The 11716-nt window shown below is 54.5% G+C and overlaps 1 protein-coding gene and 1 long non-coding RNA gene across 3 annotated transcripts; one reads left to right on the forward strand and one right to left on the reverse strand.

Annotated features, from left to right (window-relative positions):
* Positions 1 to 1976: 1976 nt before the first annotated feature.
* Positions 1977 to 8095, reverse strand: ATG101 (autophagy related 101). 2 transcript variants are annotated; one of them, XM_069580758.1, is made up of 4 exons: positions 7769 to 8094; positions 7352 to 7475; positions 4282 to 4609; positions 1977 to 2679 (listed from the first exon to the last, which is right to left on the reverse strand). In XM_069580758.1, the coding sequence occupies exons 3-4, from the start codon at positions 4531 to 4533 to the stop codon at positions 2275 to 2277; spliced, it is 657 nt and encodes a 218-aa protein (XP_069436859.1). In that variant the 5' UTR covers positions 4534 to 4609; positions 7352 to 7475; positions 7769 to 8094; the 3' UTR covers positions 1977 to 2274. The 2 variants fall into 2 exon arrangements, with proteins under 2 accessions (XP_069436859.1, XP_069436858.1); XM_069580757.1 differs by having other exon boundaries at positions 7352 to 8095.
* On the forward strand, positions 7450 to 9927 carry LOC138435762 (uncharacterized). The gene is made up of 2 exons (XR_011255225.1): positions 7450 to 8280; positions 9758 to 9927. It is a non-coding gene; the product is annotated as an uncharacterized lncRNA (long non-coding RNA).
* The last annotated feature ends 1789 nt before the right edge of the window (positions 9928 to 11716 follow it).

Genomic DNA, 11716 nt, shown 5'->3' on the forward strand with positions numbered 1-11716 from the left:
ACATTCCAGGTGCTGGCCACGGTGCTGCCCCCACTGAGCAAGACACAGGGACAAGCAAGGGCCATCCCTGCTCCTAGGCTTTCTGTCCTGGGGCCAAAGTTAAATGCTGCTTGGGCTTCCCTGGTGGCTCAGTGGGAAAGAATCTGTCTGCCAGTGAAGGAGATGTGGGTTTGATCCCTGGGTCAGAAGATCCCCTGGAGAAGGAACTGGCTACCCACTCCAATATTCTTGCCTGGGAAATCCCATGGACAGAGGAACCTGGCAGGCTACAGTCCCTGGGGTCACAAGAGTCAGATACAATTTAGCTACTAAAAACAACCAATGACCTAGGTGCCACTGGGACAGAAGGCAAATGAGCAGTGTCTAGAACCTTAGTGATGCATAGCCTTCATCACCCCTTTGGAGCCTCCTGGGTCTGGCTAAGCAGGCCAGCACCCCACTGGTCCTAGGTGTGATAGAGGGGAGGAGGAATTTAAGGCCTGCCCCATTCCTCTGCTCAGGTCTGAGGTCAAGGAGAGTTACAGATCAAGGGGAAAGATCTGAGTCACCAGGGCTCCAGTCCTGACCTTGAATAAACCAGTCCCCTAGCCCTGGGAAGTCACAGTGCCAAAGGGGATAGAGATGCTATTGAACTGCCCACTAAAGGGAGCCTGCTGCCAACTGGGTGTGCCACAGCCCAGCCAGGGTGAAAGTCTGGAGCAGAGCCTGGCTGCAGAAAAGCATGAAGTCTGGGAAGCTGGGATGGAGGAAAGACACTCCTGCCCAGGTCTCCTGAGAACTCCTGTAACAACCCTGAGCTCTGTTTAAAATAGTCACTGTTAGTAAACAGCTGAGTCAGCCAACTCCTCAGAGGAAATGAGCTGGTCTAAGGAGAAAAAGGCCCCCCAGACTGCAGCAAGCCAGGTAGGATCACATCTCATTAAGGACTTGCTGACAATGGGCCTTCCCCATCTCCAAATCCCTGAGAACCTCCTGAGTTCTCCAATTCACCAGTGCCCCGGAGGCCAAGGGTATGACATCACAAAACTCCTCATGAAATAACACATGGCCAAAAAGCAGTCTGAAATGAGAAAAATGTGCAAACACTTCCTGGCCATCCTGGCACCTATCTCCTCCAGGACCATGGACAAGACCCCCAGAGCCTGGCCATTTCTCCTTTAGCACTGCTGCTTGCTTACACACTGTTCACTTAGTTTGGTTAGAGCTTGCCCCTGGGTAACAAAAAGCATTGTAAAATATGGAAGAATAAATCAATGAAAAGCACACTGATCTTGACAATGTTTGCCTAGAAATGGATGTGAGATACCAAGTGAAACTGTTAGTCGCTCTGTCCTGTCTGACTCTTTGTGACCCCATGGGCTGTAGCCCACCAGGCTCCTCCGTCCATGGACTTCTCCAGGCAAGAATGCTGGAGTGGGTTGCCATTCCTTCTCCAGGGGATCTTCCCAACCCAGGGATCAAACCCAGGTCTCCTGCATTGCAGGCAGATTTTTTACTGTCTGAACCACCACAGAAGCCCATGTCAGCCCAAACCAGAAGTGTCACAGGACACCAGTCTCAAGGTGGCCAATCTCTCTCCAGAGGGAGAAGACATCAAGTCAAATGAGCTTTCTGTCAAGTGGGGGCCTGTGTGTGCTCTATGGATAAGAGGAGATATTCTTTGGGGTCATCTGATAATATAAAAGGCAGGTCACAGCTTCCTTAGGAAGGGAGGAGAAATAGCACAGCCATTTCCAAAAGCAGCAGATCCTGATCTGTGTCATCATTTATGGGACTGACCACGGTCACACCTGCTTATGTGAATGTCTAACAAAGTATAAGATCAATGAGCTTTAATCTATCTTCAATCCCATCATGCACCCCCATCTTAGAATAATGCCCTCTACACACTCGTGTATTCCTAGAGGTTCTGCCAGAAAGCGTTAAAATGTTTCAGGGCAGAACACCAGTCAAGGGAGAGACAGCTCAACCCAAACTCACATTCTCAGCTTTATTCACCATCCTAGTGATGGCTGCTCTGTACAGTGCAGGAAAGGGGAACCCCGCCCCCCGAAAACCAGGAGTATGGAGAGACAGTGCAGGCCAGACTTGACCGTCAGTGAAGGTGACAAGGACGACCAAGGACTGGCAACCACACTATGAGGAAGCCAGGGAGGCCCCGCCAAGTCTCATCAAGGACCCGGAGCAGGTTGCAGAGCCCCAAGGGCCTAACAGTACGATCCCCAGAAGCCAAGGTCCATAAGCCATCAAGGAGCACCGAGGCCCTGGAGAGACCTAGAGGGCCAGGGTGTCTTTGATGAGCCTGCGCATGGTGGTGGTGACGGAGGAGCCCAGGGCATCAGTGATCTGGAAGGAAATCTTATAGAGGTAGGGCTGCACGTCCCGCAAGCCCGTGTCAAACACGTTGTCCACCTCTGACTGCGTGGGCATCTTGGGCAGGTACTCGTGCCGGTTCATCACCTCCACAATGTTGATGATCTTCTCGCAGAGCTTCTCCCCCACCTTCTCTCGGCAGATCTGCCGTTCCTGCTCCGTGGCCAGGGCCACCACGTGCACCTTGACCGTCCACACTTCCCAGGGGATGCACTCGTCGGAGAATGGCCAGCGAGACTTCTTCTTCTGGTAGAACTCCAGGGACATCTGCCCCAGCCCGTCGCCCCCGGAGTTGCGCAGAGCATCCTGGGGAAGGAGGAGCAAGAGTGAGCAGGCCAAGGCCTCCACTGGGTTCTCACCTGCAAGGGCCAGCTTCCTACGCCCCAGAGAATCGCTCTCTCTATCAGACCTCCAGGGAGGGCAGGGAACGAGACCCAGAGAGTACAGGATTTGTGTAAAGTGACACAGATGGTTCCTCTTAAGCAGAATCCTCCTTCATTCCCTTGAAGACAACCTAAACTCACAGTTTCTCAAGAAAAGCCCGGCGATCCTTAAATAGAGAGACAGAAGCCAAGGGAAAGAGCGGGCTGGGAGGGGAAGGACAGGCCACATCTAGAGCTTCTCCCTCTTCTCCTCGGAGAAGCAAATGGGGCCACCTGGTCTAATAAATCTGCCCGTCCCCCCATGGGGTGCGATGGCCCACACTCTTCCTCCCAGTGGAGCTGAGACCCCAAAGCACCCGTCTACCTTTCTCTCTGAGTTAGGGTCAACCCAAAGGTAAGGATGCCTCCCTCAACTCCTTAACAGCCCATCAGGAAGTAAGTCTCTCCTTTATTGACAAACCAAGCTCCCATTCCCTCTGCTGACAGTAACAACAGCTACCGCTTCTACAGTGTCTCCCGTGTGACGGCTCTCCAGCACTTGACATATTTGACTCACTTAATCCTCGTGGTGCATACATCCTATGAGATGGGTATAGCTTTCGTTCCAAATCTACATATAGTGAAACTGCAGTCCAGAGGAGCAGAGTCACTTGCCCAAGATCACACATTTGTGGGTGGTAGAGCTGGCTCGACTCCATGCCCTTAAGAGTCCACTGTTTCATGTGCTTGTCATAAGCATCTGGAGGACAGGAGTCTGAACACCTCTGCCTCCCCTGAAGGGGTACTGGGAAACTCATGAACGTGCCCTTTCTAGGCTTGGAGCGATGGGAGGGTGGGGAGTACCCTGTGGCTGGTAGAGTCCACCCCTTATGAGGATCACACGTCTATAGAATGGAAGCCAGACAGACAACCCTCCTCCTCCGATCTTAGGAAGGGCACCTTACGAGAAATTTCCTTCGTTACTTTAAATTTTAAAAATATGCACTCACTGAAAGAGTGAAACACTGCAACCCTGAATGAAGACAGAATTAAAAATCACACCTCCATTCCCGCCCCGAGATGACCAATGTGAGCAGCCTGGCGTGTCCCTTCCACGCTTCTCCTGGCCCCTACAGGCCCACACAGGCACCTGCCACACCGCCCACAGGACCCTTCTCTGGGACAGCCACTGCCTGAGCCCAGCAGCCCTCCCTCTCAGAGAATCTCGTATGAGAAAGGCCCGAATGTGGAGCAGAAGCAGAGAGGTGTCAGTAGAGAGGAGGTCAAGAGTGCAGAGGCGATGATCAGCCCAGGGGCCCTGGCCGCCAGTGCTCCAGGGGCTTCCTGCCCTCCTTGCTGGTACTTTTACAAGGCCCCCTCATCTACCCCCCTACCAAGCACTCCTCACCCAGAGGAGCTCTGAACACGCCTGTTCCTGAAAACCTGCAAGAACCTGATAGGTCCACCTAGGAAGAGCGAGCTGGTCCAGCAGCAAGGAGGTGACGACACTCAGCAGCCACCTGCCGCCCCCTGCACCCCACCTTACCCTGAATTCCCCGACGACCTTGCGCAGAGCGCGGTCCAGCTCCTCCGAGGAGACACGCACGTAGGTGAAGTCGATGAAGTCGCAGTCCACGTCCTGGGTGCCCACGGTGCCGATGGAGTAGGTGCCCTCCTTCTTGTAGTGGAACTTGCCGGTGCTGCGGTGCAGGAGCACCGTGTGCAGCACGGCCAGCATGGCCTCCTCCACCTGCCGCCCCTCGACCGACACCTCCAGCACCTCTGATCGGCAGTTCATCTTGCAGTCAGTGGCCCACGCTGAGGTCAGGGACCAGAGGAGAGACGGTGGAGCTTCACCCCACCCAGGGGCCACCCTGCCAGAGGAGCCAGGTCAGAATGAGGACACATTCTGCCTGATCGGCGTGTCACCTGCTCACATCCTTCCAGGCCCAGCCCTGTCCCCTGCCATCGCGGCCCTTCTCTGCTGGCAGAGGGCCGCAGACTCTTGGGATGGGAGATGGGTAGAGCCTCACAGCTACCAGTCCAAACACCCAGCTCCAGCCTGAATTCAGTGACGGCACCCAGGGTGGTTTATAGTACATGCTCACTGTGAACCCCTGCCAGCCCCAGCCCTTGCGAAGCTGCCAGGATGGAGGACAGACAGGCAGGTAAACTTCACCAGAGGAGTGAGACGCCATGATGGGAGTGAGAAGAAAAGGAAGACTGGAATCTGACCTCCCAGGACCCTGAATTACCAGGCATCCAGACTCTGTCCCGAGAGCGCTGGAGAGAGAGTCTACGCATCTCTGTCCAACACTGAATCTGTGCATCAGAAAGTTAACTCCAGCCGACAGATGAAGAACGGCTCGTCACTCTTTGAGGGGTCACAGACTGCTCTGAGAAATCAGTGAAAGCTAAGAAGACTGAACTTGAAACCTCACTGACACAGACACACCAAATCTCACAGACTCCGAGGTAAAAACCTGCCAATTTAAGGGACTCTCCCGGTGGCCCAATGGCTAAGACTGTGTGCCCCCAATGCAGGGGGCCGGGGTTCGATCTCTGGTCAAGGAACTAGATCCCACAGGCCCCAGCAAAGATCGAAGAGCCTGCGTGCCACAACCAAGAACTGGTGCAGCCAAGTAAATAAGTATCAGAAAAAAAGAAAAAAGAAAAGCTTGTCAGTTTAAGGCAGAAAGGGTTGGGCAAGGAGTCCAGTTAGAGGCCGCCACCGTCGTGCCATTTCCAGCCAGTGCAGTGGGATGTGGCAGAGTGATGGCAGAGTGTGGCGCTCCCACATCCAATGACCCAGGGTCCGAATCCCAGGTTTCCAGTAACTTGCACTCTGACCTTAAGCCAATCACTCAGTCTCTGAGTCTACTTTCTTATCTGTAAATATGGAATAAAATGACACGTGTAAAACACAGCAGGCTGGTGGTTAAGAGCAGGGACTCTAAAGCCAGACTGCCTGGGTTGGAACCCCAGCTCTCTCATCAGCTCACTGTGTGATCAAGGGCATGTTGCCTCACCCCTAAGTGCCTCAAGTTCCCCAATCCATAAAAAAGGGATATTCACAATGGCTACCTTGAAGGTGTCCTCTCCAGAGTAGGGTGAGCTGGCATCTGTAAAGCACCTGAAGCAGTTCCTGGCAAGCACTAAGCACTCAGCACAAGCTGCTCTAATTACTCCGTTGTTATTGCTAAGAGATGACGAAAGGCTACGGCAGGACTGGAGGAGCGAGTGGGAAGGGAAGGACAGACGTGAGAACCAGAACTTCACCAGTGACTGCGTATGAGCTGGGAAGGAGAGGGGACCGCCAGATTTCTTAGCTGAGAAGGTTCAGCTTACACACCTCCCCTGATAGGGAATTCACCACCTCTCCCAGCAGGTCATTCCAGTCTCTTCAAAGTTCTACCCAGAGACTCCCTCTATGGAAGGCCTTTGTCTCTCAGTGCTTTAAACTGCTAATCTTAATTCTGATATCAAGAGTCACACACAGAGTAAGTCCCACCCCTCTCGCACAGAGGAGCCTTTCAGATATTCAAAGGCAGCTCTGCCATCACCCCCTTACTCCTTCTACAGGTTAAAGGTCTCCAGGCCCCAGAAACATTCCAGCTTCACATCACATCTTAATTCCTCAGGGACGGGCAACTCTCTTCAAAGTGTACTGGTTTGTCTCTTTGCGCCTGAAGTCAGGGAGGCAGTCCACAGACCACTCGGAGATCAAGCTGGCTCTGCCTCTCACTGGCGGTCAGCCCAAGACTACCTGTATCATCAGTTATCTTTTCACAGGTGTTAATCTTGTCTGGTCTCTCCTGAAGAAGTGAACTCGCTCAGTCTTGTCAGACTCTTTGCGACCCCATGGACTGTAGCCTACCAGGCTCCTCCGTCCCTGGGATTCTCCAGGCAGGAATACTAGAGTGGGTTGCCATTTCCTTCTCCAGAAGATCTTCCCAACCCAGAGATCAAACCTAGGTCTCCCGTATTGCAGGCAGACACTTTACCATCTGAGCCACGTCTCTCCTACTAGTAGACAATTCCTTAATGGCAGGGACTGTATCCTATTATCAGTGGAATCTCAGTATACCTGGTTCCCAGTACACAGCAACTGCTCAATTCATCCTGAAAGGATTGCTGGACTGATTTATCCTATATATACTCTTAGGATGAGCAGGGCTTCTTGCTCATTTCTGCCCTCTAGTCTAACTCCATCCAGCAGTTTCCCATCTGAAAACTCCCAGCTCTGGTCCAACTCTCCTTCCTTCCACAAACCCCCGCTGGTATCCCCCACAAGCCGTCAAACAGGCCATCCCTCTTTTCACTTTTGCCCCCAGTCCAGGTTCTTCCCTCATTCTCAGTGCTATTCAAGATGCCACTTCTTCAGGAAGTCAACACGAACCAACCCCAGCCTCCTTCCCAATGCGGCCACCTTTGCTCTGTGATGGGCTTGTCTGCTCCCTCACCCTCGACCCCCCCGTGAGCAGGGGACTTTGCCAGGGCAGTGCCTGGGAAGTCTCATCCCTTCGGTGCCCCCAAGGTCTGCAGAGTACCGGGGCAGACACTGACTGATGCCTCCACTGAGTCAGCCCGGAGCCCAGGGTTTCCCCCAGCCTCACCTTACACGGAGAGGGGGGCACGCGGGTCACTCAGGCTGGATCTTGCCCTTTCTCCTCACGCACAGGTACGCCCTCCGCAGGTACACCGAAACCTCCCCGCGCGCCACGAGCCGCAAGAGACAGGCTGAACGCAAAAACACAGTTATTCGGCTCCGCATCGAGAGACCCTGTCGGACGCAGGAATGACTTCCCGGCCGGGTTAAGTTTCTCCCGCCGCCAGTGCCGGCGAACCTCCACGGTCCAGGGACGCGGGAGGAGCGGAGCCCCGCGCCCAGCCTGGCCAGGCCCGGGAGTTCGAGGCGCGCCCGCGTTCGCACAGAACAAGGGCCTCTCGGCTAGAACTGTCTCCCACCTCCCAGAACCCCCGTCTGGGACCCGCGGGGCAAGAAACGGCCCTCCCGGAGGAGACCAGATCACCTCGGCAAGAGGCGGTGCCGGCGCCGGAAGACCTGGCCCGCCCCTGCGAGCCCGGCCGGCCCCACCTGCTCCATCGGCCTCCGGCGGGGGCGCGAGCACGGCTGGCCGAGCCCTGACACCAGGGCAGCTGCCCGGACCGCTCTACCTCCACACCAGCGGACAAAGACAACCCCATGGAGCTCTATACTTTGAAGGTTGGTTTCTTCTGGATTATTTCTCGGATTTTAAGATTTGATGGTAAGAAGTATCCCCCTCGTTTGGACGAGTCCATTTAACCCCACCACGGAGGATGTTGTTGTGTGAATAACTCACTTCCGCCATAGAGATGAGAGGGAAGGAGGGACCAGACGAGCTCTGTTCCGCCTCCCTAGGCGGAGAGGAGTCATCGGCAGAGAGCCATCCCTGGGACCGAGACGTGGTCCCCAATTCTGGTCTCAGAGGACTGGAAGAAGTACCCATCCCCTAAGATGAGGGACATGGCATTTGGAGAGGTGCCCTGGAGATGAGCTCAGGTCAGTGTTCTGAGTGGGAAAACTAAGTTGGTTCAATGTGCGTGATGGAAGGTATCAGGCAAAGAGGGCTTAACCTTACTCGGTTATCTTCAGGAGCATTTCTTGGTGCTCTGCCATGACCGGTCTGGTGACTGTTCTTGCTTGTAATTCTGCCATTGCCTCTGTATGGGCCTCTTGATATTATTCATCCTTTCTGATTTCCTCCTTTATAAATGGGGCCTGGGGAAGGAGAAAGTAGCCGGCCTGACAGGCCGACACCCTCCTCTAGAGCCTGGACTTAACCGGAAGGGAATCAGGACGAGCTACTGCGAGGGGAGGATCTGCGAGAAGGCAAAGGAGGGAGAACCAGGGCGGTTAGCACCAGCCCTGGGGAGGGGGAGGAAAAAGAGCCGAGGGACTTCTCTGGGGGTCCGCTCTTCTGCGGCAGGGGACGCTGATTCGATCCCTGGTCAGGGAACTAAGATCCCATATGCTGTGCGGCTCGGCCAGGAAAATAGAAAAACAGCCTAACTTCCACCGACTTCCGGAGAGTGTGGGGAGTGACTGAAGGCACTCTGTGCCCTGACACACTCGTCTCAGGAGCTTTCACTGCCACAGTCCTGACATCACCAGCATCAGAATTACCTGTCACTGAGCTTTACAAGGCACCATGCTAGCACTTCACATGCACTAGTGTGTTAATTTCTCCAACTGCCTCGGAAATTAAGTACAATTTCTCCCCAGTTTACAGATAAAGAAACTGAGGCTCAGTGATACAGAGTGACAAGCTGTGACGGCATATTTTATGCGTCAACTTGACTGTGCCACAGAGTACCCAGACACCTGCTCAAATATTATTCTGAGTGTGTCCATGAGGGTGTTTCTGGAAGAAAAACATTTGAATCACAGACAGTGTGGCTTCCCTGGCGGCTCCATGGTAAAGAATCTGTCTGCCAATGCAGGAGATGCAAGAGGCATGGGTTCAATTCCTGGGTCGAGAAGATCCCCCCAGAGAAGGAAATGACAACCCGCTCCAGGATTCTTGCCTGGGAAATCCCATGGACAGAGGAGCCCAGCAGACTATAATCCATGGGGGTCACAGAAGAGTTGGACACAACTTAGGGACTAAACAACAACAAAGCAGATTACCTTCCCTACGGAGGGTAATAGTAATAGTGTTAGCAGCTCAGTCATGTCTGACTCTTTGCAACCCCATGGACTGTAGCCCGCCAGGCTACTCTGTTGGTGGAATTCTCCAGGCAAGAATACCGGAGTGGGTTGCCATTTCCTTCTCCAGGGAATCTTCCTGACCCAGGGATCGAACCTGGGTTTCCTACACTGCAGGCAGATTCTTTACTGTCTGAGCCACCACGGAAGACTCTATGTGCAGGTGGGCCCCAACCAGTCAGTTGAAGGCCTGAATAGAATAAAAGGTTCTCACCCTCCCTGATTACTTTCAAGTTGGGACATCAGTTTTTTTTTTTCCCCCTACCTTCAGATTTGAACCAAACTATCAGCTCCTCCTGGGCCTCGAGCGTGCCAACATTTGGAATCACACCATCAGCTCTCCTGGATCTCCAGCTTGCTGACTGCAAATCTTGGGACCTGTCAGCGTCCATAATCACATGAGCCAATTCCTCATAATAAATCTCTTTCTATATATACACATTCTATTGGTTCTGTTTCTCTGGAGAATCCTGACTAATACATTTGCCAAGGCCACACAGCTACTCTGTCCTAATTCTGCCAGTCTTTTTTTTTTTTAATCTTTTTATCTTTTGGCTATGTCACATAGCATGTGGGATCTTAGTTCCCAACCAGGGATTGAACTCGTGGCCCCCGCCCTGGAAGGGTGGAGTCCTAACTGCTGGACCACCAGAGAAGCCCGCTGCCAGTCTTTTTTCCCACTCTCCTCCCTGCACACTCACGCGTCCGTCCCTGGAGCCTTTCCTGCCTGAGGATGAGGTTGAGACGTCTCACCTCTCCTGTCTCAGGCCCAGATCCTGACCAGTCCTTGCCTCCTCATACTTCCCTGAATCCTTAAAGGGCCATTCTCACAGTAACTCTGACCCTGAGTCCTACACCCATCTGGGTGGTCCTGTCAGGAACATGGCAGGGCGGGGGGCGGGTCTCAGCCCCTCAAAATGAGGCTGTGTGGAATGAACTCTCCCATCCTCCGCCAGCACTCCTGCTGACCCAGATGGAATCATGCAATCATGCTGCACCTGTGAAACTGTCCCCATGCCAGGCCCATGTCCTACCTACCAAGGGGGACAAGTGGCAATCCTGGCCCTCCGAGAAGGCCTCAGAGTCTCACAGAGGAGATGGACCAGGAGTTGCACCTGGGTGGGAAAACACAGCAAAGGGTATGAAAAAATGACAGCAGGTTCTGCAGGGGCCAGAGGGGGCCAGGATGGAAGCCACTGCTGTAATCCCAGAAAGATGCCTGTGGCCTGGAATAGAAAGTGACACAGTCAGAGTGAAAAGGAGTCCCAGGCCCTGCTCTCAGCAAGCTGGGAGGTGACGGCACCAGCAGAAAACCGGGATGACAGCAACCTGAGGAGATGGACAAGGAGCGGGGTTGGCAATCCCGGGAAGAAGTGGGGCCACACGGAATTATGCTGGGGAGGCTTCCTGAAGAAAGAGAGAGAAAGGAGCTAGAGGGAGGGGTCTCAGCGAGGGTGGAAACCGAGCATTCTCAGGCAGGACGGGCCAGCACAGGGGGAGCTGACTTCTCAGTCAGAGTCACGGCCAGCCAGGCAGACAGGCAACTGGTGAAGGCCCTCTGAGGCACGTCTGCGGCAAAAGCTTGCAGAGGGACCTTGAAGGCCAACCCAAGACCTTGGGAGTAGGCAGCTGGCTTCGCAAGGCGACTGTGGCCTCAGATGGCCCCACCCCATCCCAGTGCACCCAGGGGAGAGCTAAGCCCTGAAGCCACCCCCAGCCGCTCCAGAGCTGACCCCCGTGCGTCACAGGGAGTGACTCAAGCCTCAGCAGCAACAATGAGTGGGACTGACGTCAGGCTGGGGGCTCCTGACAGTGGCCAGCTTGGCTGGGCAGCCGGCACCCTGCCTCCCGACCCTCTAGTCCGAGCCAGGATGCGGGGGCGATGAGGACCAGCTGTCTGCTTCTGACATCTGCCCCCCGGGATCCTGGGCAGGGGCTACTCCACTTCCCACTCCTTCTGAGCTGTCGCTCCCAGCACCCCCCCACCCCCCCTCCCCCGGCCCTCCCTTCAAGGCGGAGGAAATGGCTGGGCGGACGAGAGAGTGACAGAGAGCGTGAGAAAGAGGGGCCTCCCAGCCCAGCCTCGTCAGGAGCCTCAAGACCTGGGCAGGGCAGGAGGTGGCACTGGACGCCCTTTGCCCCGGGATGCGTAGGGCTCTGGCCTTTGGTGATGGGGAAGGCTGGTGTGTCTCTGTCTCCTAGAAGATCTTTGTGTTTATCTCTCTGGCCA

This window comes from Ovis canadensis, chromosome 3 (assembly GCF_042477335.2).
Source record: "Ovis canadensis isolate MfBH-ARS-UI-01 breed Bighorn chromosome 3, ARS-UI_OviCan_v2, whole genome shotgun sequence".
NCBI lineage: Eukaryota > Metazoa > Chordata > Mammalia > Artiodactyla > Bovidae > Ovis > Ovis canadensis.

What these genes read in the sequence shown, in the direction of transcription:
- ATG101 (XM_069580757.1), bottom strand. Translation starts at nt 4,533, where the DNA reads ATGAACTGCCGATCAGAGGTGCTGGAGGTGTCGGTCGAGGGGCGGCAG. An exon ending in AGGTCGTCGGGGAATTCAGG is followed by an intron (nt 2,680 to 4,281) that starts GTAAGGTGGGGT and finishes CTCCTTCCCCAG; the next exon opens with GATGCTCTGCGCAACTCCGG.